Source organism: Bos taurus, chromosome 27 (assembly GCF_002263795.3).
Source record: "Bos taurus isolate L1 Dominette 01449 registration number 42190680 breed Hereford chromosome 27, ARS-UCD2.0, whole genome shotgun sequence".
Lineage (NCBI taxonomy): Eukaryota > Metazoa > Chordata > Mammalia > Artiodactyla > Bovidae > Bos > Bos taurus.
In genome coordinates, this window is record NC_037354.1 from 15,129,210 (window position 1) to 15,156,989 (window position 27,780).

At 45.0% G+C, this 27,780-nt stretch overlaps 1 protein-coding gene and 1 non-coding gene across 5 annotated transcripts in view; both read right to left on the reverse strand.

The window, feature by feature from the left end:
• Window positions 1–27,780, reverse strand: part of CENPU (centromere protein U) — a 45,710-nt gene that overhangs the window by 9,524 nt on the left and 8,406 nt on the right. For all 4 annotated transcript variants that reach the window (XM_002698654.6, XM_059882327.1, XM_059882328.1 and 1 more), the window contains exons 4-6: window positions 14,251–14,356; window positions 3,202–3,262; window positions 2,484–2,717 (exon numbers count right to left, since the gene is read on the reverse strand). In XM_002698654.6, coding sequence (XP_002698700.1) covers window positions 2,484–2,717; window positions 3,202–3,262; window positions 14,251–14,356 — 401 coding nt within the window. The remainder of the gene's footprint in view (window positions 1–2,483; window positions 2,718–3,201; window positions 3,263–14,250; window positions 14,357–27,780) is intronic.
• Window positions 19,528–19,599, reverse strand: TRNAC-GCA (transfer RNA cysteine (anticodon GCA)). The gene has a single exon. It is a non-coding gene; the product is annotated as a tRNA-Cys (tRNA).

Genomic DNA, 27,780 nt, shown 5'->3' on the forward strand with positions numbered 1-27,780 from the left:
GGGTGGGGAGCAAGACAGCCTTAGAGATTCTAGTACAACAGTTTATGACCCTCCAAAGTACCTGATACATAAATAGATATACAGCATACTTATGATGTTCAAATTCAGTTGGGGGAATGGTTAGGAGGAAAAATGTCTAAAAAGGCTTCTTAGGGAAGACAACAATGAAAAAGGTTTAAGAAACACTGCTCAAGAGTTAGGGCTGCCCTACACCCACCCTACTGCTGCTGCTGCTGCTAAGTCGCTTCAGTCGTGTCCGACTCTGTGCGACCCCATAGACGGCAGCCCACCAGGCTCCCCCGTCGCTGGGATTCTCCAGGCAAGAACACTGGAGTGGGTTGCCATTTCCTTCTCCAATGCATGAAAGTGAAAAGTGAAAGTGAAGCCACTCAGTCCTGTCTGACTCCTAGCGACCCCATGGACCACAGCCTACCAGGCTCCTCCGTCCTGTAACTAAGGCTAAAGCCAGTCTCTGACCAGACTCAACAGAGCCTGGGGGTGCGGTAAGCATAATTCCCACTGACCTGTATGCTCTCTGCTCCTGAGTGTGGGTGACTCCTGTGACTCTGGTGGGATGGTCACCCCTTGATTAGTCACATCGCACAGGAGATCACTGCAGACTGAGAGGCCCTGGTGGCTCTGAAGACATTGCCAGCTGCCCCGCCGGGAGAGGGCCCTGTGAGGAGGGCCTCGGGGCAGCCTCTGCTTGCTGAGTTGACCCCTGGCTTCCACCAGAGAGGAAACAAGAACGCAAGGATCTGAATTCTATCAACAGCTTGCGTGATCTCAGATGAGGACCCCAAGTCTCAGGTGAGAGTCCGGTCCTGGCTGGCACCTCGACCCCAGCCTATGAGACCCTGGCCCTCACCAGCTGGGCGAGCCTGGACTTCTGACCTACAGAGACTGTGTGAGGCATAAACGTATGTCGTTTGAAGTCACACAGTTTGCGGTATTCTGTTTTGCAGTGACTGAAGACTATTAATATAGAGGTTGAGTCCACGGACTTAGAGAGGCTTGGGAGACCCCCTGAGGCTTTCCACAGACTGACCCCAACAAGGGATAAATCACACCCACAGAAGTTCAAGCTGATCAGCCAATAATCAAGATACCTATTAGAATGAAAGTCAACATTCAGAAGAAAACACAACTCAAAATCTCAACCACCTGTCAACAACGTGTAACACACAGTTTAAACTCCTAGATGAAAAATGTCACACAAAATGTGACCTGTAGTCAAGACAGAAAAGAAGTACTCAAAAGAAGCTGACCCACCACAGTCCAGGTACAGTCACCCCTTAATGTCCAAGGAAGGTGGGTTTAGAATCCCCAGGGACCCCCAGATCCGTTGATGTTCAAGCCCCTTGTATAACATGGTAGCACTTGCACATAACCTTCTTCCCATTACATTTAAATCATCTCTAGATTACCTATAATACCTAATACAAATACTATGCAAATACTATGAAATACATACAAATACTATGAAAATAGTTGCTGGTGCGTGGCAAATTCAACTTTTGCTTTTGGGGAATTTTATGTAATTTTTGTCCCCGAATATTTCCTATCAAATAGTTGGTTGAATCTGTCAATGTGGAACCTGCAGATAGAGAGGGCTGACTGCACCTGACTTAGAAAGCAGAGACTTCAAAGCCACTCTCATAAACATTAATATGTCCCAAGAAGGAAATGATGGACTTAAGGATTAAGCAGATAAGGAATCTCAGCCAAGAAACAAACTATGACGGGAAAAAAATAAAGGAAGTTCTAGAACCCAAGAGCATGATACTAAAAAGGAAAAGTTATTGGGTGATGTTTTATACCCTATGACCACTATAATAAATTACTACAACTTGGCTTAACAAAGATATTTCCATAGATCTGGAGTTCAGAAGCCTGAGATCCATTTCAGTGGGCCAAAATCAAGATGCTGGCATATTATTACATATTAAAAGCTTGATTAAGAGATATTACATGTCAAGAATCTTAAAAGAGAATAAATATGACCCAGAATTCTTATCAGAGCAATTTCTTTCCTAAGGAAATGACCAAGGATGTGCACAGAGATTTCGCTAGGGGAAAAAAAAAAAATCAAAGCACTTATATTTTAAAAACTGCAATTCTTCATTAGTAAAAGATTAACTAAACTATGGCACATTCACGAATGAAATGTCATGTGTTAAAATGGTATGTAGAATACTTAATGCCAAGGATGTGGTTCATGTACGGTAAGAAAAGCTCAATGAAAGACTGAAGAGTGTAGACCAGAAAAGGCAGCAGTTATTTTATTCTGGGGTGATGGAATTAAAGGATTTTATCTTCCTTTATACACCTTCTAAATTTTTTAAAGTAAATATACTTTTATAATAAGAAAAATAAAAAAAAACATATCTTTCAAAAGAAGCGAAGGAAAAAAAAAATGCTTTCCCTTCCCCCGGACATTCTCAGCTTCTTCTCCTCTCCAGGGGGATGGCAGACACTCTTACCAGCTGATGTTCTGTGGCCAGCGTCGCTTTCTCAGCAGAGGACTCGGCACTCTGGGGTCCTGTCTTCTGAGGAGTGACCGCTTCAGCTGGTTTCTCTGACAGTCCTGGAAGTGCTGTAGCTGAAACAGCTTCATGCTGTGTACTTATGTTCTCTGTGGGTTTAACTTTTCTCCTTACATCACTTTCTTCAGGGCTTTCAGATTCGTCACTGATGGGCTTGAGTTTTCTTCTTGGCTATATCAAGAAAACAGCCTTACTGTTTAGAAAATACAAATGCTTATCATTCCTGTTAGTAGATAACCATAAGGTCCACATTTCTTAATTCCAAACTTCAAAACTGAACATACTAGAAAAGATGGCAACCTCACTCGTGCACAGGACCAGAAACCCGGATTAAAGGGTTCCCAGCAAACACTCCCAACAGAGTGTTTAACCACCACCTACGCACATTACAAGGACACTATGAAAACTGACACGGTACACAGATTTGAGATCTCGGGGATGAAAACACTTCAGGTATAAAACTATCCCATTTTTATCTTTAAAAAGTACCTTCTGAAACATAATACACTCTTTATGAAAAATAATGCTACAGAACATTGTCTCTATTTGCATCCACACAGTATATGAAACACTTTACAAAACATTTCTTCTACTTGCATCCACTCTAAATAGGATATGAAATATCTTACAAATTAAGTTGGGAGATCGTGCATACCTTTTTGGCACTAATCTTTACAGACTCGTTTTCACTTGCTTCAATTTCAGAAGTGTCCGAACTGTACCAAAAACCAAACCATCAGTATCTTGCACACGCTTCATTTTTATTCACATGTGTCTTCTAAAAGCTGCTCCTCTGACACAAACACAAGCTCAGTTTAATGAGATTTCCCACTTGTTACGGGCGGGCCTGCCACCTCCCCAGCCTTACCGTCACCTCCCACGCCTTTGCACACCCAGGCCGCATCACTTGAGCTCGAGCAGGCAGTAAGAGCCCGTCACTGCAGCCCCTGTGGCCCCGTCAGAAGCGTCCCTTCCTCCGCCACCACAGGCCCAAGTTTAGGGGACAGAAAAGGGAAAACCTTCTTTCATCCTTTGAAAAGGAAAAATAACCTAAATTTCTGATGAGAGTGCTTTCAGTTTTTTCATTTGACATTTAACACCAACTTCGAAAAGCAAGGATAAGGAATACAATTACTTGAACAATGAGGAGGCTTCCTGTGATGGGATCCGTGTCTAGGAAGAAGGTCAAAGACAGCGGAGACCTGGGACACCAGGCTGTGGCGCCAGGAAACACACAGTGGTCATAAGATGAGCGGACTTTTGACAGCACTTTCTCAGGCAGAGAAAAAAAAAGGAAGGGGATTTAAGGAAGAAGGAAAAGTAAACAGAGAAGCAGGTGGGTGTAAAACACCCTGCACGATCAAGGCACAGGACGGGAATCAGAGTAGAGATCACACATCTTGAAGAGAAAACAGTGCCAGAGAAGCCAAAGGTCATGACCGGGAAGACAGCAAGGCGCGGGGTCCTGCTCGCCCCTCCCCACGCTCGGGGAAGAGCCGCTGCTCATCTGCACAGAGGGTCAAGCGAGCGGCGATCCCCTGCCTGCGACTGCAGAGGTAGCAGCACCAGGCCCAGTCTACCCCCTCCCCAGGGAGGGCGGGAGCTGAGAGCGGCGCTAGGGTCTGAGGCCGTCTCTGCTCCAGCCTGATCCATCCCCCTGTAATGCTCATGGATGCTGCTAACAAACCTCTTCAGTCTCACCGCCTCGGTGTCCACTGACAAGGGGAGCCAAACAGGCGCCTGAGTGACCCTTGCACACAGTTGGGGGGTGGGTGGGGACGCGTGAGACTGAGCCTCCATGCTGGACACATTGTGCAGGGAGGTGGGAGGTGAGCCTGGAGGGGGCGCGACTCCAGAGACAGAGGGACCAGGCGGGGAGCAGGCAGGAGGGGCGGGTGGCAGGAGCCTTGACCGTGGCCACTGCACAGCGAGGAGGGAAGGCAGGCAGCCAGAGGCAGAGCAGAGAGGCCAGCAGGGGCGCGCCAGCAGAGGCCCGGACTACTCTGCTGGGTGCCGGGGTGCCAGCAGGACCATGCAGCCAGAGAACACAAAGCGGCTGCTGACACCGATGAGGGGGCAGTGATGGGGCCTGGGGGCGCCTCTGTGGAGTCCGAGGTGCCTGAGAGCATCTGGGGGGTGTGGTCCACGTGGAGGCCCGCTGGGGGCTCGGGAGAGAGGCTGGGCAGAGGGAGCCCTGGGGACAGCGTGTGGGGATACCATGAGAGGAACTGGGGGAGGGGCGGGAGAGGAGAGGGTCTGACAGAGATGAGGAGAGGCGCCTCCTGAGTGCCGGCACCGCCCCTGCCCCCGCTCATCTCTTCCGCCCCGACTTCCTTCTGTATCCATGTATAAACCCTGTCCAACTTATCCAAATGATGCTCTTTGTTTGGGCTTCACACACCTCCAAAACCAAGGTCACTGAGGAGGTCCACACTGTCTAACAACCCCAAGTGTTCAGCCTTAATCTGACTCTCTTATCAACTGCACTTCAGCCTCCTGAGAACACACCCTCTCCTGGCTTCTTTCTTCCCCTCCAGCCAGGGGCTCCTCTCTCCTCCGCAAGCTCCTCCTCCCCTGGACAGGTGCCAGGTCTCCTGTGGGCTGGCCCTGGGCCTCTGCCCCATCTCAGGCCACCATCTCTTCCTGGGAGGCCCACCCGTGGCCACAGCCCACTCCTGTGTCAAACCGCCAGTCTGATCACCAGTTCAGCCCCTCCCCTGAGCGCCAGACTGCAAACACAGCAGCCTGATACCTCCACAGCACGTCTAGGGTCCCCTCGGGAGGACCGAGCACTGGCCCATGGACACAGCAGCTGACATCTCCACAGCACGCCCCCGGTCCCCTCGGGAGGACGGAGCACCGGCCCATGGACACAGCAGCCTGATGCCCCCACACCACGCCCACGGTCCCCTCGGGAGGTCTGAGCACCGGCCTGTGGATGCAGCAGCCTGACACCTCCACACCACGCCCACGGTGCCCTCGGGAGGACTGAGTACCGGCCCGCGGACGCAGCAGCCTGACGCCTCCACAGCACGTCCATGGTCCCCTCGGGAGGACCGAGCACTCAGTCTCCTAGGGCAGCCCTACCCTACACAACAGCAGACCGCCAGTCCTCTGACCCAACCCTGAAAGCCAGGAGCTGTCTATGACAAACAGGGTTAATTTCATTCTTGTTTAAACACAGTCATAGAAGTCAGAAGAAAATGACCAACATGGGAAACACGGAAAAAGGATCTAAAGAGCTTGCAGAAAGAAATTCAAGAACTTGTAACACATACAAAAGAGGTTACTTAACTCAGTCATGAGAAAAATCAAACTAGAACTGAGCTAGCACAGCACCCTGGCAAAAACCCAAGCCTGATGCCATGCTGGTGGGAACTCGGCAGTAACTATGACAATCACACGTTTCACGTGACCGAGGCTTTCCTTTTCTACAGAAACAGGCATATACATGTGAACTGGCGTATGTACCGCCTTATTGATTACGGCACTGCTGGTGACAGAAGACTGGGAATGACCCAGCTGCCTGCAGACCCAGGCCTGGGGGAGGAAGCTGTGACGCTCCAGACTACGGGAAACCCGCGACTGTGAACAGAAGAACGAGGGCGCTCCACCTGCACTGACACGCACGGCTCTGCCACACACAGAGAGTGGGAAAGCCAGGCGGCAAGGTACCCTGTCTTTTTGAAAAAGGTAAAAACTCTGTACTCTTACTTTGACGGGCACAAATGAAATGGAGCAGGACCCTGCGGTCCTTGCCCCCGGCCATGTCCTCCGCCTTTAGTCAAAGAATCAGCTTAATCAGAGAAGAGAGAAATGTGGAAACAAAGGAAAACAGTCAAAGGAGACTAATAATAATGTAGTCATTAAGCACAGTCAAGGACCTTTAGTTCTTTCTCAAGGGCTAATATTCTGAGCCATATCCTGTGCGCTGTCTTACAGATGCTGAAACCCCAGGTGGAGAAGTTAACTACATGATGACCAGACTGTACCCACAACATCAGAAGCCATAATTCCAAGAACTGGCCTCAAAAAATGGAACAGACAGACTCTGGAACTGAAGATTAACTGCACCTAGAACATCCAAGGAGACGCTGGTCAGACCACAGATGACCAATTGAAGCTGACTGTTCGAGATGACTGTGCTGTTTCTACATGTCGTCCCTGGCTGCCACTCGGTCTATAAAAACTCTCACCCCTGCTTGTCAGCCTTTGGACAGATGTTTGCACCTCTTCCCCACAGTTGCTGGCATAATAAAATAAAGCAACCTTTCCTTTCCACCAACCTGGTTTATTGGCTTTTGAGTGGCGAGTAGCCAGACCCACATACTCCTTGTCGTTAAGATTCTGGTGCCCAGCGTGGGGCTGGCTCCTGTGCTTTCATGGTGCCTGGCTGTCCTGGGATTCCCAGGGGACGCTGTGGCCATGACGGTGTACCAGCTTGCTGCTCGTAGCTAGCCAGCCCTGAGTAGAGGATGTGGGGGCGTTTCGAGCAGCTGCCTAAACCATTTGTTTTGAGGATCCTCCCTGTTTCTCCCCTGCTCAGCTCTGGCTACAAGCTTAATCTTTTCCTTGGTAGAATGGAAACTAGTATTTGGGAAAAGCTGACGAGCTCTAAGACCAGGTTAAGTCCACCGGTGTGCAGACTGGTGTGCAACCTGCCCATTTGTGCATGCTGGTGCCATTCGGGCCTTCTTGACAACTGGTTCTGACTGCCACTGAGGACTGTTTGTGAGCACTAGTACTATCTGGGCCAATTTAATTCAAATGACCATTATATCTACTACTGTGGGCAAGAATCCCTTAGAAATGGAGTAGCCCTCATAGTCAACAAGAGAGGCCGAAATGCAGTACTTGGGTGCAATCTCAAAAATGACAGAATGATCTCTGTTTGTTTCCAAGGCAAACCATTCAATATCACGGTAATCCAAGTCTATGCCCCGACCACTAATGCCAAAGAAGTTGAAGAGTTCTATGAACACCTACAAGACCTTCTAGAAGTAACATCAAAAAAAGATGTCCTTTTCATCATAGGGGACTGGAATGCAAAAGTAGGAAGTCGAGAAATACCTGGATTAACCAGCAAGTTTGGCCTTGGAGTACAAAATGAAGCAGGGCAAAGGCTAACAGTTTTGCCAAGAGAATGCACTGGTCACAGGAAACACAATCTTTCAACAAGAGACAACACTACACATGAACATCACCAAATGGTCAACACCGAAATCAGACTGATTATATTCTTTGCAGCTGAAGACGGAGAAGCTCTATACAGTCAGCAAAAACAAAACCAAGAGCTAACTGTGGCTTAGATCATGAACTCCTTATTGCTAAATTCAGACTTAAATTGAAGAAAGTAGGGAAAAGCACTTGGCCTTTCAGGTATGACCTAAATCAAATCCCTTATGGATTATACACTGGAGGTGACAAATAGACTCAAGGGATTAGACCTGGTAGACGGAATGACTGAAGAACAATGGACGGAGGTTCGTAACATCGAACAGGAGGTGGTGATAAAAACCATCCCCAAGAAAAACAAATGCAAAAAGGCAAAATGGTTGTCTGAGGAGGCCTTACAAATAAATTGAGAAAAGAAGAGACGTGAAAGACAAAGGAGAAAGGGAAAGACGAATGCAGAGTTCCAAAGAACAGCAAGGAGAGATGAGAATGCCTTTTTAAGTGAACAGTGCAAAGCAAGAGAGAAAAACAACAGCATGGGAGAGACTAGAGATCTCTTCAAGAAAATCGGAGATACCAAGGGAGCATTTCATGCAAATATGGGCACAATAAAGAACAGAAATGGTATGGACGTAGGAGGAAGCAGAGATATTAAGAAGAGGTGGCAAGAATACACAGAACTATACAAAAAAGATCTTAATGACCCAGATAACCATGAAGGAGTGATCACTCACCTAGAGTCAGACATCCTGGATTGTTAAGTGGGCCTTAGGAAATATCACTACAAACAAAGCTAGTAGTGGTGATGGAATTCTAGCTGAGCTATTTCAAATCCTAAAAGATGATGCTGTGAAAGTGCTGCACTCAATATGCCAGCAAATTTGGAAAACTCAGCAGTGGCCACAGGACTGGAAAACGTTAGTTTTCATTCCAATCCCAAAGAAGAGTAATGTTAAAACTACTGCACAATTGTGCTCATTTCACATGCTAGCAAGGTAATGCTCAAAATCCTTCAAGCTAGGTTTCAACAGAATGTGAACCAAGAAATTCCATATGTACAAGATGGATTTAGAAAAGGCAGACGAACCAGAGATCAAATTGCCAACATCTGTTGAATCATAGAAAAAGCAAGAGAATTCCAGAAAAACATCTACTTCTCCTCCATTGACTACATTAAAGCCTTTGACTGTGTGGATCACAACAAACTGTGGGAAATTCTTCAAGAGATGGGAATACCACACCACCTTATCTGCCTCCTGAGAAACCTGTATGCAGGTCAAGAAGCAACAGTTAGAATCAGACATGGAACAATGGACTGGTTCCAAATTGGGAAAGGAGGATATCAAGGCTATAATATTGTCACCCCGCTTATTTAACTTCTATGCAGAATGCATCATGCGAAATGTCAGGCTGGATGAAGCTCAAGCTGGAATCAAGATTGCCGGGAGAAACATCAATAACCTCAGATATGCAGATGACACCACCCTAATGGCAGAAAGTGAAGAGGAACTAAAGAGCCTCTTAATGAAGGTCAAAGAAGAGAGAAAAAAAGCTGGCTTAAAACTCAATGTTCAAAAAACTGGTCCCATCACTTCATAGCAAATAGATGAGGAAACAGTGGAAACAGTGACAGACTACTTTTTTGGGCTCCAAAATCACTGCAGATGGTGACTGCAGTCATCAAATGAAAAGACTTGCTCCTTGGAAGAGAAGCTGTGACAAATCTAGACAGTGTACTAAAAAGCAGAGACATCGTTTTGCCAACAAAGGGGCATACAGTCAAAGCTATGGTTTTCCAGTAGTCATGGAAGGATGTGACAGTTGGACCACAAAGAAGGCAGAACACTGAAGAATTAATGCTTTCAAACTGTGATGCCGGAGAAAACTCTTGAGAGTCCCTTGGACAGCAAGGAGATTCAACCAATCAACCCTAAAGGAAATATACCCTGAATATACAGTGGAAGGACTGATGCTGAAGCTGACGCTCTAATCCTTTGGCCTCCTGATGCAAAGAGCCAACTTACTGGAAAAGACCCTGATGCTGGGAAAGATTGAAGGCAGGAGGAGAAGGGAATGAAAGAAGATGAGATGGCTGGATAGCATCACCAATTTCAATGGGCATGAGTTTGTGCAAACTATAAGAGATAGTTTAGGACAGGGAAGCCTGGTGTGCAGTCCATGGGGTTGCAAAGAACTGGACACAACTGAGCAGCTAAACAACAACAAAAACAAGCGCTGTCTTGGTATTCCTGCCAGCTGGTTCTGATGTGTGTCTGATGTTGAGAACTGTTTGGAACATGAGGTGCTACTTGGCACTCCTGCCAGTTGGTTGTGTGTGTCTAATGCTGAGGATCATTTCTGAGCACTGACTGCTATTGGGCATTTTTGCCAGTTGGTTCTGATGTCTGTCTGCCAATGAGGACCGTTTGTTCGCATGAATTGCTACTTGGGCATTCTTGCTAACTGGTTCTGACATCTGACTACCACTGACGACCATCTGTGCGCACCGAGTGTCATTCGGACATCTTCCCAATTGGTTCTGAGATCTGATTACCTTGAGGACCGTTTGTGTCATGGAAGTGTTTGTTTCAGGCTCTAAACCGGTCACCCTGAGAGAGAGCTTGTGACAGATTTGTCATTTGGTGTGTGAGCATGTATTCCATTTGTATGACTGGTACTCCTGTTGCCTTAGGTAAAATGGGAAATTCAGGTTCAATTCATTAAGAAAAATTTGAGCTGGGAAATTATGACTAAACAAAAAGAAAGCTGATTTATTTTGGACTATGTATGTTTGGCAATAGTATTCTTTAGACTCTGAAAAAAAAAATGGTTAGGATGAAACTCTTGAAATTGACAAAAACCAGTTTTTTGCATATGCAGTTAGGGAAAGCTAGCTTGATAAAACACTTTTTTTCAGACCCTGGGAAAATAAAAATATGCCTAGGAGAAAATCTGAAGTTAAGGCTTATTGTGTCCTTGAAATACAACCACAGTCCACATTGCCTGGAATGCCAGCCCTGGGTTAATTATAAAACTTCAAGCTAAGAGGAAAAAAAAAAAAGGAGGAAAGCCTTTTAAGATACAGTATGTGAGTTTGGCTATTCTAACTACTATCCATAAACTGCTAAGTTTAATTGCAATGCCTAATTCACGAAATGTGAAAAGATAAAACAATGAGATCTCTGTTGGTCTGGACATTTGTATGTCTCAATATGTGTTTTTGTCTTTGGATGATATTGCTGAGGTTAATCTGTAAAGGAGCTCTATTTAATTTGCCTTAAAAAAATATGAGCACTTACAAATCAAACAAATCTAAGTTTACCTACTTTTGTCTTCTTTTAAGACCAAGAGGGAAATTAAAGATGTTTTGGTTTATTAAACATGCATGTTATACAACTGAAGAAAAATTATGCTGTGAAAAAATGTATGTTTTCAGAGGTTGTGGAGTATGTTCTTAAGTTTGCCAATCAGAAAATGCTGGTGTACCATTTCAATCACTTGGTTTTCTTAAGGTTTCAAGGGTTAAAAATTGTGAAATGTGAAAATGATAACATTTCTATGTGTAAAACAAACAGGATATGAGTTGTTGGTGAAGAAAAGGTATAAACAAATGGAAATATTTTTGTTAAAAAAAATGACAATACTGTTCTACAGTTGTTTGCTTCTGGATAGGGAAACACAGGACAAATTTGTTTGGATCCAAAAAATTATAAAAGGTTTATAAAAAAGGAACTTTGAGAACAAAATTTTGTATGCTGTCAGGATAAAGATTAGACTAAATTTAATTAGGTATATAAATTCTGTTATTACCAGTAAACTGATGCAAGATTAAATTTTTTTTTTTCCTTTTTGTTGAAAAAACAAAATTCTCCTGGAATATTGATCTAATTCTGATAGCAGACACTTCTAATGGAAAGCAATTGTTTTGTTTCTAGTCATATTTTGACCCTAATATTCAGGATGGAAAAAACTGTCCTGTAAAGTTGTCACAGAGTGTAACTACTCATGATGTATAGCACTACTGGCTTTAATTTTACAGCTTAAAGCACATGTACAATGTTTGTGTGAAAATTGGGAACAGACGATAAAATGTGTGGCCTATAAAACATTTCCCTATGAACATACCCAGAGTCTGTTCATGGTATCTGAGTAGGTACCCCCTGATGTGGACAACTAGTCAAGCATATAAATAAAAAGGAGGCCTAGCACCAAGGGACATGGACGGACCCAGAGCAGGCAAACCACTCTGGCAACGCTGGAAAAACATACTGATTATCAACACTCTCTATGGAAAGAGTTGCAACTTAAAAGGGGAAAATGATGGATGAAGTGCTCACATACTGAGGTATGGGGAAGTCATTCTGACCTATACATGATTAAGTCTGAACTTTAGGCTAAGTAAAACAGCCTGTTTGTGGCCTATTAAACAGACATTGTACATCAGCTTTAATCATGAAGACAGAACAGTACCAAGGTGCATTTTGATTATAATCCTCATTGTAATATGTCTAGTAATTTTCAAATGTTTGTCCAGGTACTACGAAAGTTTATTGCCTTTCCTGTTCTGTACCTGTCCTTCCTCAAGACTGAGAATATCAAAGAAAACGGGGGACTGAAACGGAGCAGGACCCTGTGGTCCCCGCCCCCGGCCATGTCCTCTGCCTGCCTTTCATCTGAGGAAAACTTTAGTCTGAATAAGTTTAATCACAGAAGTGAGAAATGTGGGAACAAAGGAAAACAGTCAAAGGAGGCTAATAATAATGTGGTCATTAAGCATAGCCAAGGACCTTTAGTTCTTTCTCAAGAGCTGTAAGGTAATGTTCTGAGCCATATCCTGTAGCTGTCTTATAGACACTAAAACCCCAGGTGGAGAAGTTAACTACACGATGAGCAGGCTGTACCCACGACACGAGCTGCCACACTGGCCTCAAAGAAATGGCAACAAACAAACCCTGGAACTGAAGATTAACCGTACCAACCAAGATGACGCCGGTTAGACCACTGATGCCATTTTGAAGATGACTGCTGGAGATGACTGTGCTGTCTCTGAATGCAGTCCCCCACTCTGTCTATGAAAGCTCTCACCCCTGCTTACGAAGGGGTGGGGGAGTCAGCCTTGGGACAGATGTCCACCCCTCTCCCTGCACCATTGCTGGCATCTGAAATAAGGCAAACTTTCCTCTCCACCAACCAGTAAGCAGCTGGACCACACACTTCTTTTGAGAACACAAAGAAACTGTAAAAAGACATCAGAAATGAATATTGGGGTTGGGGGGTTCCTTTCCTGGCGGTGCAGTGGATAAGAATCTGCCTGCAAATGCAGGGTATACAGGTTTGATCCCTATTCTGGGAAGATCCCACATATCACAGAGCAACTAGGCCTGTGCACAACTATTGAGCCGTGCTCTAGAGGCGGGAGCCGCAGCTGCTGAGCCCCGGCGCCCTGGAGCTCGCGCTCCTCAAGAGAAGCCACTGCCACGAGCACTGCCCACCGCCACTGGAGAGCAGGCTCTCTGCAACGAGAGAAAGCCCTGCAGCAAGGGAGACCCAGGACAGCCAAAAAAGAGGAAAACCACTGGCAGGGAAGGGAAGAAGTGGGTGCAGGAGCGGAGTGATGACAGAGAGGAGATGAAGGCTCTTATTAACCTTTTTAAACCACGTGAATGTGTCACCCATTCAAAAATTCTTCTGGAAAAATTACATTCACCACTGTTTAAAACAAAGCGTGTAGTTTTCCAAATATTTGGCTTTTGTTACTGATTTCCAGTAACATCTGGTAGAAAACCTGGAATCTCCTGACTGACCAAGGACCACAAGGCATCCCCAGATAGAGAAACTTGGACAGACGTCCCATCTAGGCTACTGCCCAAGTGGGGTGTTTGTTTTAAAAATGCAGTTTGTCACTCTCAAAATACAGTCAGTAACTAAAATTGACTTATTACCTAACAGAGGTCCTTAAGTCAGGGCTTGCTCTAGCAAATAGTTTATAATTCATACTATAGCTACTGAAGAGCTCTTCACCATGTGCGCCCTCAAGTTGTCTATGTTGAGTCATTTGTACAGATTTTCCTGACCCAGAACCCCAGAGAAATCTATAAAACTCCAACCTATGCACCCAAGGGACAACACAGCTGAAATTTACAACAGACTTTGTGTTTCCTCTGGGATTATCAGCTTCTTTCCCCTATACCCACCCTGCCCCAAAAAACATCCCGTTTGTGATGGGTAAGAGAATTTGTAAAATCACCTAAAATTCTACGCTCTTAAAACCTTTCTTCTCCTCATTGTATCTCAAAGCTAAATAACCTTCACTGGCATGTTTCTAGGATAATCAGGTGTCAGTTATAGTTATTATAAGTAACATCAATTACTGAATAATTAAGCTTTTATGTCCCAGTTCTCTTGAGGAAAAACATAAAATGGCTCAAAGAATCTTTAAAAAGCTTTGGTCTTGTAAGCATCTATCTTAAAGAACATCTAAGAAATGCCACTAGCCATGAGTAAACAGCTGCTTGTGATCCACCCATACCTTCTCTTTGCTTCTTTTTCTTGAGGAGTTGAGGGGAGATGTGACCCGCACTGCTTGGAGAATTCTTCCTCATCAGCATATATAGCTGTGCTGTGTAGAGGAGGATCTACAAGTGATTAAAAACAATATATATATTTAGAAGTCTGGTCGTCTGGGAAGTAATCAAGTTTGTCTCTCTACACTGGCATACAAAGCAACCTATTTACATGGCTAATAAAATCAAAACCAATTGCACAGGCTACTTCTGATGTCACACTTCAATAAGAACAAATGTAAACCGTTTCACCAATACATGCATGGATAGTCATCCTATAACCTTACTGTCCTTATAGATGATACAGAAACTTTTAAATGAGCTAAAAGATAAGCATAAACAGGACGTCTGACATTGCTCCATCATCCTCTGGAGCATCACACGCTACCTGGGAGACACTGCACAAACTCCAAACCCAAGGGCCCGGGGTGCCTGGCCATTCCCCTGACTCTCTCGCCCCACAAAGTGCCTGGCAAAGGCGGGCTCAACACCCGTGGACGACTGGCCCTTTGGGGAGGATCCAGGTCCTCCTGCACATCCCTTCCCTGCTCCTCCCCTCTGCACTGCCAGAGCATGGAGAGAAGCAGGAAAAGTTCACTCGAATCAAGAAACAGGAGAGGAGACCAAACGGCCTTGGTGGAAGATACAGAAGAGATGCTGAGAAGGATGCTCCTACCTGCTGAGGAAACAGAGGTGACAGGAGAGGCCTCAGCCCTGGGGCTAGGCCCGTGAGAGGCAGGGAGGAAGGGAGGGAGGAGGGAACAGCTGCAGGGGTGCCTGGAAAGAGCCAAGCACCCAGTTCACGCTCAGGCTTCACCATGAATGCACAATAAACAGCTGTTTAGATAATGAACAGAGCAACTGCACAATTTTAAAGTTAGTAATATACTTGGTACTGACCTCAAACTAGGGATTGGAAGGACTGATGCTGAAACTGAAGCTTCAATACTTTGGCCACCTGATGTGAAGAGCTGACTCACTGGAAAAGACCCTGATGCTGGGAAAGATTGAAGGCAGGCGGAGAAGACAGAAGCAGAGGATGAGACGGTTGGATGGCATCACTGACTCGATGGCCATGAGTCTGAGCAAGCTCCAGAAGATAGGGAAGGGAAGGACAGGGAAGCCTGGCGTGCTGCAGTCTAGGGGGAGCTCAGAGTCAGTAGGACATGACTGAGTGACAGAACAACAACTAAGAAAAGGATTTACTTACTTTAAAACTACTGGGAATAACAAGGGAAAAAAAAGAAAACTAGACCAATTTTTGAATCTCCATATATAACCAGTCACATGAGCTGGACTCTTACCTCTCAACAATAAAAAGATAAATAACCTGATTTCAAAATGAACGAAGGATGTGAACAGACACTGCTTCAAAGAAGATACAAGAGTACCTCGTTTTACTGCACTCTGCTTCACGGCGCTTCGCAGACACTGCACTGTTTACAAATGAAGGTCTGTGGCAACGCTGCACTGTCAGGTGGTGATTAGGTCAGTTAGGGTTGCCACAGACCTCACCGAAGCCCCCGATAACCCCTAACAAGCTTCAGGACTCCCGATTAAGCAAAGACGGCCACTCCAGTGAACACCCTCAGTTCAGTTCAGTCGCTCAGTCGTGTCCGATTCTTTGCGACCCCGTGAATAGCAGCACGCCAGGCCTCCCTGTCCATCACCAACTCCCAGAGTTTACCCAAACTCATGTCCATCGAGTCAGTCATGCCATCCAGCCATCTCATCCTCTGTCGTCCCCTTCTCCTCCTGCCCCCAATCCCTCCCAGCATCAGAGTCTTTTCCAGTGAGTCAACTCTTCGCATCAGGTGGCCAAAGTACTGGAGTTTCAGCTTCAGCATCAGTCCTTCCAATGAACCCTAGAGCGCCCCAAAAAATAACACTACCATTCCAGCAAGAATTTTGTCTTGAGGCTATAAAAATTGGCTATTAACTCATGAAGATGGTTGGCTTTCCCTGGTCTGTCAGGAGGTCAGTCCACTGTGCTCGCAATGTCAATATTACCTCTGCTCTTTGTTCTTAATAAACCCACTCCCTTCTGAAATGTTCTATATCTGGAAATTCTTTTCAAACACGCGCTCATATTGCCTCAACACTAACTACACTAAAGCCTTTGTGTGGATCACAACAAACGGAAAATTCTGAAAGAGATACAAATACCAGACCACCTGACCTGCCTCCTTAGAAACTTGTATCCAGGTCAAGAAGCAACAGTTAGAACCAGACATGGAACAACAGACTGGTTCAAAATTGGGAAAGGAGTACATCAATGCTGTATACTGTCACCCTGCTTATTTAACTTATATGCAGAGTACATCATCTGAAATGTGAGGCTGGAAGAAGCACAAGCTGGAATCAAGATTGCCGGGAGAAATATCAATAACCTCAGATATGCAGATGACACCACCCTTATGGCAGAAAAGCCTCTAGATGAATGTGTAAGAGGAGAGTGAAAAAGTTGGCTTAAAGCTCAATATTCAGAAAACGAAGATCATGGCATCTGGTCCCATCACTTCATGGGAAATAGATGGGGAAACAGAGGAAACAGTGTCAGACTTTATTTTTGGGGGCTCCAAAATCACTGCAGATGATGACTGCAGCCATGAAATTAAAAGACGCTTGCTCCTTGGAAGAAAAGTTATGACCAACCTAGATAGCATATTCAAAAGCAGAGACATTACGTTGCCAACAAAGGTCCGTCTAGTCAAGGCTATGGTTTTTCCTGTGGTCATATATGGATGTGAGAGTTGGACTGTGAAGAAAGCTGAGCGCTGAAGAATTGATGCTTTTGAACTGTGGTGTTGGAGAAGACTCTTGAGAGTCCCTTGGACTGCAAGGAGATCCAACCAGTCCATTCTGAAAGAGATCAGCCCTGGGTGTTCTTTGGAAGGAATGATGCTGAAGCTGAAACTCCAGTACTTTGGCCACCTCATGCGAAGAGTTGACTCAGTGGAAAAGACTCTGACGCTGGGAGGGATTGGGGGCAGGAGGAGAAGGGGACGACAGAGGATGAGATGTCTGGATGGCATCACCGACTTGATGGACATGAGTTTGAGTGAACTCCGGGACTTGGTGATGGACAGGGAGGCCTGGCATGCTGCGATTCATGGGGTCGCAAAGAGTCAGACACGACTAAGAGACTGATCTGATCTGATAGCAATAATTATGTTTTGAACATTTGTTTAAAACACTCTGCAAATTTTGGAAAATTGAAACTAAATTAAGTTCAACGACAGGAATTCATTGAAAATCCAGGCCTTTTCAAATAAGATAAAATACTGGGAATATTAATTTATACACAGGCCCAAATTTACCAACTTTTGTCTTCTTGTGAGAGAAAAACTAAAGATGTTTTGTGCCACCTTGAGATGTCCTTCACCAACCTATGGAATGCTAACGTAGAAGACAGTTCATGGCTGCTTAAGGAAAACAGGATGTGTGTTTTCAGAAAAGACGGTATGAGAAATGGAAATGCATATTGTTGAAAGGGGAAAAGGTGCCTTTGCCCTGGAACTGGCTATTTCTGAATGGGGAAAGAATACGGGACAAAATATGGCTACAGAAAGTAGTGAATGCTTGTAAAAGAGGAACACTGATAAAGGAATTTTGTATGTGGTCAAAATTTTCTCAAGTTGGATTAAATGAGATAAACACATTTTATTAAGAATAGGTTGATGTGAGACTGGATTTGGTTTTTCTCTCATAAGGGAACGAGGTTTTGCTGGAATACGCCTTTTGATATCAGATCATGTGAGTTCCTATGCCCTTAAGGGATCGGTATTTATTTTTGAAGAATTTTTTCACCTAAGCTCAACAAGTCATTGTTTGACTCTATGATTCTATCTGGGTGTTTTAAAACTTTTTGAGAGGCTTCCCTGGTGGCTCAGTGGAAAAGCAACAGCCTGCAACGCAGGGGATCCCAGTCCCATCCCCGATCCTGGTTGGGGAGGATCCCACGTGCCATGGAGCAACTAGTCCGCGCGCCACAGTGCTGAGCCTGTGCTCCAGAGCCCAGGAGCCACAACCACTGAGCCACGCTCTCAGAGCCCGTGCTCCGAAATGAGGGGAGGCACCACAATGAGAAGTCCGCACACGGCAATGAGAGGAGCCCCTGCCCGCTGCAAGCAGAGAAAGCCTGCGGCAGCAACAAAGACCCAGCACCGCCAAAAATAAAATTAAACACCATTAAAAAAAAAAAAAAAAACTTTGAGATTTTTGACAGACTCCCCAAATATCAAAATTGAACTAAAGTTCTTTTGACCTAAAGATACTTTGGGGTGCTTCAAAGGGTCCCTGGAGCACCCCAAAGAAAGATCCTAAACTAACTGGGTTCATTTGGTATGTTAAATTATGTGGGAAACATTGTCTAAATTCAATGTTGCCTGCATCAGGTAGAATCATTACCCTCTCCCGATTTTCCTGAAGCCACCCAACAGACAGAAGAAAGGGTCTGCGTTCTTCTGCTGTCTAGTCTCTCACCTTACTCCAGGTCCAAACAACCCCCTGTGGGAATACTCCCACCTCCAGGCCCTCCTTGTCTACACCCATGGCCTTTTCCACTGCATCCAACCTCAATTTCCATCGGAGAGGCCCTGCAAGTCCCCCAGGAGTTCACTCTGCACCTCCAGGACGTCCTTCACTCCTCCACTTGCCAGCACTCACACAGTGACAGGCTAACTACCGGGCTGGCCACTTGCAAGCAGCCCAGATCCTAGGTTTTACAGATGCTCCCCATCAAGGAGTACACTCCAACACAGGGAAAACTGTCACAGGACGCGAGCTTCATGGACAACAGATCCCCAAGTGGAGTCCGGCCAACACACTGCACTGCTTCAAATGGCCCCTACAGGCGCCCCTCACTGGAGGGCCTGGGTTGACCAGAGATGTCAGGTTACGAATGAAAGGGAGCAGAGACTCTCAAAATCCCATAAGATGAGAAAGGAATTCAGAAGATACTCCAACTTCCCTCCTACAAAAACCTCCAAAGGACTGTCTCCAGGACTCTGGACTTCAATTCTAGAAGCGCTCTTGGTTGCAGGTTACTCAACATGGCAGGATCCTCTTCTAAGCCATAAGAAACACATCTGGAATGCATACTCAGTAGTAGTAGTGTTAGTCGCTCAGTCGTAGCCACCTCTTTGCAACACCATGGACTATAGCCCTCCAGACTCCTCTGTCCATGGGATTCTCCAGGCAGGCATACTGGAGTGGGTTGCCATTCCCTTCTCCAGGGGATCTTCCCAACCCAGGGATTGAACCCGGGCCTTCTGCATTGCAGGCAGACGCTTTAACCTCTAAGCTACCAGGGATCCCCTTTAACCTTCTCCAATTTTCAGAGGTGAAACAAAGGCTCCTCTGCTTCCCCAGAGCCACCAAGTTTCCAGATCCCTATGACCAATCCCAAACTCCACGTTCCTATGTCCCATACACCCTTCATCACCCCTGAAGGGAGACTGACTGCCCCTAGGGTAAACTCACAGTGGACTTCCTATCAACCAGGATCAGAGAAAATACGCTTTTGAAGGGAAGTGACAAGCAGTGAAGGGACAGTCCGAGAACACGCGCCATCCTCTTGAACTGATTTAGTCCAATGCTAAGACTGGGCCGGTAATACTGAAGGCAACAGTCAGTCTGTTGCAGGGTTTCAGGCCCTAACTCTGGCCTTTGACTAGGAGGATGTCCAAACAGTCCTACTAGAATACTTGCTCTGGACCTGAGGAAAAGCAGAGCATGTGGGCAGCAGTCCAGTGGCATAGTACCAGCTTGACCAACCCAAACATTTTGTTATGGATGGAGACGCGGTCCAAAGTCAGGAGCCCCACTGGTATTGTGAATCCAGGGATGGGACAGAAGCCATGAAACACGTGATCCATTGTGTTATTTGAAGGGATGAAAAAACCTATCAAAAATGCAATTAACTATGAAAGGGTTCAAGGAGTGACCCAAGAAGAAAAAGAAAACCCAGCCTTCTTTCAGGGACCACTTGTGGAGGCTTCTGGAAAACTGATTAACATTGAACTCTCCAATCCCAAGGGCAAATCCCAGCTATGACAACATATGATCAGTCAGTCTGCCCTTGATACTACACAGAAACTCCAGAAGGTACAATTACGCAACAAACCCTGATGACCCAACTCCTAGAGGTGGCCTTTGGGTATTTAATAATGGAGTTCAAGCTGAGTAGGAGAGAGAGCCCAACATGAGGAAGACAGGCCAGGGCTCAAGCTAAACTGATGGGGGGATTCAGGGGGCTCGTTCTGAGATGTCTATCTGCATCGAGGGGCTCTGGGTAGTTCCTGACATGACAGGTAAGAGGATGGATTTTTAATTGATACCTGAGCCACTTACTTCTTCCTGATTTTTCAAGCGGGGCCTCTTTCCTCCAAAAGCTGCCCAGTGACTGCTGTTGATGGCAAGTCTCTCATCCATTACCTCACTGGGCTTCTCCCGGGCCAATCTGTAGTGTCTGATGTCACCTGCCTTTCTGGTTGTCCCTCAGTGTACTAACAGAGAGGGGACCTTCTGGGTTCTCCTGGGAGCAGTGAACAATTAGGATACCTCGAACAGCCCCATATTTTGACTCTGACTACAGGAGGCCAATGAAAAGAGCAAGGTCCTATTCCCAGCCATATTCTACAAGGAATGAACCTGCATTTTGGGAACAATACGTACCCAGGAAGGCCCTCAATGCCCAATCTGAAAGAATCAGCCTTAGGCCAGAAGCCACTGTCCCTAACAAGAGACAATATCCCATGAAACTAGAAACAAAGAAAGGTTTACAACTCCTCATCCATAAATTCTTACATGGCCTCTTACATGGTGCCATGCCAGTCTCTATGCAATACTCCTATTTTCCAGTAATTAAACCAACTGGGAAAGTAGAGTGGTACAAGACCTCAGAGCAGGAAATGATGCTGTGGGCCCTATTCACCCACTGTGGCCAATACTTATAAAACATTAGCCCAATTCCTGAGGATGCTAAATGGTTTACTGAGCTCAACCTCAAGATCCCTTTTCTTGCATCCAAGCCTATCCCCCCTCACAACTGTTTGACTTCCACTCAGGCCAAATATGGAGAAGGCAATGGCACCCCACTCCAGTACTCTTGCCTGGAAAATCCCATGGACAGAGGAGCCTGGTAGGCTCCAGTCCATGGGGCTGCGAAGAGTTGGACACGACTGAGCGACTTCACTTTCACTTTTATGCATTGGAGAAGGAAATGGCAACCCACTCCAGTGTTCTTGCCTGGAGAATCCCAGGGACGGGGGAGCCTGGTGGGCTTCCGCCTATGGGGTCGCACAGAGTCGGACACTACTGAAGCAACTTAGCAGCAGCAGTAGGCCAAACAGCAATAATACACTTGGACAGTATTGTCTCAGGGGTTTCAGGACAGCCCACACTTGATCTCCCAGGCCCTAAGGACATAACTATGGGAGACACACGTAAAAGAACGGGCTGTTCTACGGTTCACACGACATATTAATATGCACCTCCCCGTGGGGCTCTCAGATCAAAGCACCACTTAGATCAAAGCCATGATGTCCCTGGGGCTACAGAGCCTCTCAAAAGCATGACAAATCCCCAAGCAATGAATTAAATATCTAGTATATACTATAAACCCCAGGAATAGACAATTATCTCCATACAGAAAACAAGCTATATTTGGACCTAAGTACTGCAAAGATCTGCCTGCAATGCAGCAGACATGAGTTTAATTGATTAGTCAGGAAGATCCCATGGAGAGGGAAATGGTAACCCACTCCGAAATTTTTGCCTGGGAACTCTCCAGGGCAGAGAAGCCTGGCAAGCTGCAGCCTACCAGGTCTCAAAAGAGTTGAACACAATGACTAAACATCTCTGTTACTGAGGAAACCAAAGTTGAAAAAGACACGTGTACCCCAATGTTCACTGCAGCACCATTCACAATAGCTAGAACATGGAAGCAACATAGATGTCCATGGACAGATGAATGGATAAAAGGCTATAGCTGCTGGCTCAACAGTAAAGAATCAGCCTGCAATGCAGGAGACGCAGGTTTCATCCCTTAGTCAGGAAGATCCCCTGGAGGAGGGCATGGCAACCCACTCTAGCATTCTTGCCTAGAGAATCCCATGGACAGAGAAGCCCGGCAGGTTTCAGTCCATAGAGCTGGACATGACTGAAGAGACTAACCAGCAGCCACAGCAGTATACACAATGGAATATTCAGTTCAGTCCCTCAGTCGTGTCCAATTCTTTGCAACCCCATGGATTGCAGCACACCAGGCTTCCCTGTCCTTCACCAACTCCCAGAGCTTGCTCAAACTCATGTCCATTGAGTTGGTAAAGCCATCCAACCATCTCATCCTCTGTTGTCCCCTTCTCCTCCTGCCTTCAAACTTTCCCAGAATCAGGGTCTTTGCTAATGAATAAGTTCTTCGCATCAGGTGGCCAAAGTACTGGAGTTTCAGCTTCAGCATCAGTCCTTCCAATGAATATTCAGGACTAATTTCCTTTAGGATGGACTGGTTGCATCTCCTTGTAGTCCAAGGGACTCTCATGAGTCTTCTCCAACACTATAGTTCAAAAGCATCAATTCTTCAACACTCAGCTTTCTCTATGGTCCAACTTTCACATCGATACATGACTACTGGAAAAACCATAGCTTTGACTAGATGGACCTTTGTCGGAAAAGTAATATCTCTGCTTTTCAATACACTGTCTAGGTTTGTGATAGCTTTTCTTCCAAGGAACAAGCGTCTTTTAATTTCATGGCTGCAGTCACCATCTGCAGTGATTTTGGAGCCCCAGAAAATAAAGTCTGTCATTGTTTCCCCATCTATTTGCCATATGTGATGGGACTGGATGCCACGATCTAAGTTTTCTGAATGCTGAGTTTTAAGCCAGCTTTTTCACTCTCCTTTCACAATGGAAAGGAGAAATTTGGAAAGTAATATTTCACAATGGAATATTACTCAGCCATAAAAAGGAACACATCTGAGTCAGTTCTAATGAAGTGGCTGAACCTAGAGCCTATTATACAAAGTAAAGTAAGTCAGAAAGAGAAAAACAAATACTGTACACTAACATATATATATGGAATCTAGAAAGATGGTACTGATGAAATTATTTGCAGGGCAGCAATGGAGAAACAGATACAGAGCACAGACTTATGGACACGGGGTGAGGGGGAAGGAGAAGGTGAGATATATGGAGAGAGCAACATGGAAACTTAACATCACCATTTGTAAAACAGATAGCCTATGGGAATTTGCTGTATGGCTCAGGAAACTCAAATAGGGGCTCTGTATCAACCTAGAGGGGTGGGATGGGGAGAGAGATGGGAGGGAGGTTCAAAAGTGAGGGGACATATGTATACCTATGTTTGATTGATAATGTTTGGCAGAAACCAACACAATTCTGTAAAGCAATTATCCTTCAATTAAAAATAAATTATATAAAAAAGACACATCTCTACCTTTGTGCACATGATAGGATTTTGTAGAGTTTGGATTCCAAAATTTGGGCCAATGGCTAAGCCTCTGTATCAAGTGACTAATGCTCAGATATAGAACCATTACTTTAGAATGAGGAATAAGAAAAGGCTTCACATGATTATACAACCAGACCCTCACCAGAGCCCCTGCTCCCGGTCACTCCAATCTGAAAGCGCCATTCATCCTGTATGTGGCTGAATAGCACGGCACTGCTCTGGGGTTCTTATACAGAAGCTGGAGAAGATTCTGAGCCTATTGGGCATTTTTCCAAACAGCTAGATCTCATGGCCCAAGGTTGGCCTGGCTGTCTCCAGGCAGTAGCCGCCATCGATTAGTGGAAGAAGCTAACAAGATTACTTTTGGACAGCAGCAGCAGTCCAGTCCCGTCATCAAGTACAAGGGATTCAGGAGATTACAGGTCACTACTGGCTAACTGAAGGCCGTCTTACTAATACCACACTGTGATCCTTAAATCATGAGAACTAACCTACAAAACTTTCCATACCCTCAACTTGGCTATGCTTAAGCCTGATGAGAGCCCACAGCTAGCAGACTCTTGCCTCAGAACCCTTGACCAGGTTTATTCCTGTAGGCCTAATCTAAGAGATCAAGCTACAGGAAACCAAGGACGAATGGTTTCCTGACAGCAGCAGCTTTATTAAGGACGGAGTCAGGAGGGCAGGGGACACTACCGTGAGTGCTGAGTGTCCAAGAAGCAAAACCTTTCCTGGCCTACACTCCAGCCCAGACAACTGAACCGACAGCTCTCACCTGAGCCCTAACCCTAGAGAAAGGATAAATTATAAATATATACACAGGCTCATGCTTTACATGCTAGTGGAGCTATCTGGAAAAAAAAAGAAAGAACTTTCAAATACAAGAAATTCCTCTATAAAGTATGAGGCTGAGACTTTGCATTTGATAGAAGCAGCTCAAAAACCAAAATACGTAGCAGTCATTCACTGCCACAAGCATCAAAGGGAATTTCTCAAATTATCCAAGGAAGCAACCGGGCAGATTGGGATGCAAAGAAAGCAGCTCTGATGCCCGTACCAGAAATGGCATTGTTCCCAGCCCTTGCCCCTTCTACCACTACACTCAAGATACTCAATTTCCAAAGAGACCTGGCAACAAGACCAAGGGGGGACAAAGGGTACAGTTGAGCGCAATTGTGCGATAGTTTGAACAGTCTTTGGCATTTCCTTCTGGACTGGAATGAAAACTGACCCTTTCCAGTACTGTGGCCTAAATTTGCTGGCATATTGAGTGCAGCACTTTTATAGCATCATCTTTTAGGATTTGAAATAGCTCAGCTGGAATTCCATGACCTCCACTAGCTTTGTTCATAGTGATGCTTCCTAAGGTCCATTTGACTTCACACTCCAGGATGTATAGCTCTAGATGAGTGATCACACCATTGTGGTTTCATTAAGACCTTTTCTGTACAGTTCCTCTGTGTATTCTTGCCACCTATTCTTAGTATCTTCTGCTTCTGTTAGGTCCATGCCATTTCTGTCCTTTATCGTGCCCATCTTTGCATGAAATATTCCCTTGGTATCTCCAATTTACTTGAAGAGATCTTTAGTCTTACCCATTCTATTGTTTTCCTCTATTTCTTTGCATTGTTCACTTAAGAAGGCTTTCTTATATTTCCCTGCTATTTTTTGGAACTCTCCATTCAGATGGGTATATCTTTCCTTTTATCCTTTGCCTTTCACTTCTCTTTTCTCAGCTATTTGTGAAGACTTCTCAGACAACCATTTTGCCTTGCTGTGTTTCTTTTTCTTGGGGATGGTTTTGGTCATGGCCTCCTGTACAGTGTTATGAACTTTCACTCATAGATCTGCAGGCATTCTTTCTATCAGATCTAATCCCTTGAATCTATTTGTCACTTCCACTGTATAATCATAAGGGATTTGATTTAGGTCATACCTGAATGGCCTAGTGGTTTTCCTTACTTTCTTTAAGTCTGAATTTGGCAAGAAGGAGTTCATGATCTGAGCCCAAAGAAGGGCAATGCCAAAGAATGTTCAAACTGCAGCACAACAGGGCTCATTTCACCCGCTAGCAAAGTAATACTCAAAATCCTTCAAGCTAGGCTTCAACAATACATGAACCGAGAACTTCCAGGTGTACAAGCTGGATTTAGAAAAGGCAGAGGAGCCAGAGATCAAATTGCCAATATTCGCTGGATCAAAGAAAAAACAAGGGAATTCCAGAAAAACATCTACTTCCGCTTCATAGACTATGACAATGCTTTTGAATGTGTGGATCACAACTGTGGAAAAATATTAAAGAGATGGGAATACCAGACCACCTTACCTGTTTCCTGAGAAACCTGTATACAGATCAAGAAGCAACAGTTAGAACCGGACATGGAATAATGAACTGGTTCAAAACTGGGAAAGGAGTACATCAAGGCTGTATATTATCACCCTACTTATTTAACTTATATGCAGAGTACATCATGCAAAGTGACAAGCTGGATGAAGCACAAGCTGGAATCAAGACTGCTGGGAGAAATATCAATAATTTCAGATATGCAGATGACACCATCCTAATGGCAAAAAGCAAAGAGGAACTAAAGAGCCACTGATAAAGGTGAAAGAGAGTGAAAAAGCTGGCTTAAAACTCAGCATTCAAAAACTAAGATAATGGCATCTGGTCCCATCACTTAATGGCAAATAGATGGGTAAACAATGGAAACAGGGACAGACTATTTTCTTAGGCTCCAAAATCACTGCAGATGGTGACTGCAGCCATGAAATTAAAAGACACCTGCTCCTTTGAAGAAAAGCTATGACCAACCTAGAAAGCATATTAAAAAGCAGAGATATCACTTTGCGGACAAATGTCTCCAAAGTTATGGTTTTTCCAGAAATCATGTATGGATGTGAGAGCTTGACCATAAAGAAGGCTGAGCCCTGAAGAACTGATGCTTTTGAACTGTGGTGTTTTGAGAGTCCCGTGGACTGCAAGGAGATCAAACCATTCAATTCTAAAGGAAATCAACCCTAAATATTCATTGGAAGGAAGCTAAAGAAGCTCCAGTACTTTGGCCACCTGATGCTAAGAGCAGACTCATTGGAAAAGACCCTGATGATGGGAAAGATTGAAGGAAGGAGGAGAAAGACCCTGATGATGGGAAAGATTGAAGGGAGGAGGAGAAGGGTACGACAGAGGATGAGATGGTTGGATGGCATCACTGACTCAATGGACTTGAGTTTGAGCAAGCTCTGGGAGACGGTGAAGGACAGGGAAGCCTGGCGTGCTGCAGTCTACAGGGTCACAAAGAGTTGGACACGACTGAGCAACTGAACAACATCACTTCATGCTGGTCAGAGTGGCCACCATCAAAAAATCTACAAAGAATACACGCTGGAGAGGATGTGGAAAAAATGAAACAATCCTACACTGCTGATGGGACTGTAAATTGATACAGGGACTCTGGAGAATGGTATGTAGATTTCCTTAAAAACAAAGAAAAATCTACCATATGACCCAGTAATCCTACTTCTGGGCATATATACTGAGAAAACCATAATTCAGAAGGCCACATGTACACCAATGTTCACTGCAGCACTATTTACAATGGACAAGAAAGCAACCTAGATGTCCACTGACAGATGAGTGGATAAAGAAGGTGTAGTATATATACACAACACAGTATTATTCAACCATCAAAAGGAACGAATTTGAGTCAGTTACAAGCGAGGTGGATGAACCTAGACCCTGTGAAGGAAGTCAGAAAAACAAACAGGTATTACAGCAGAAACTAACACTACATTGTAAAGCAATTACAATCCAATTAAAAATAAATTAAAAAAAAATAAAGAAACATACAGGAATGATCATCACAGTGTTGTTCCACAAAACCAAAAAACAATTATTTTCAAGATTAGTTTGCATGACTAATGTGTGGCATCATCATACAATGTAGCAACTCACACCAATGGAAATGAACAAACCACCACTATCTATAGCTGTTTAGGGGCTTCCCTGGTAGGTAGTTGTC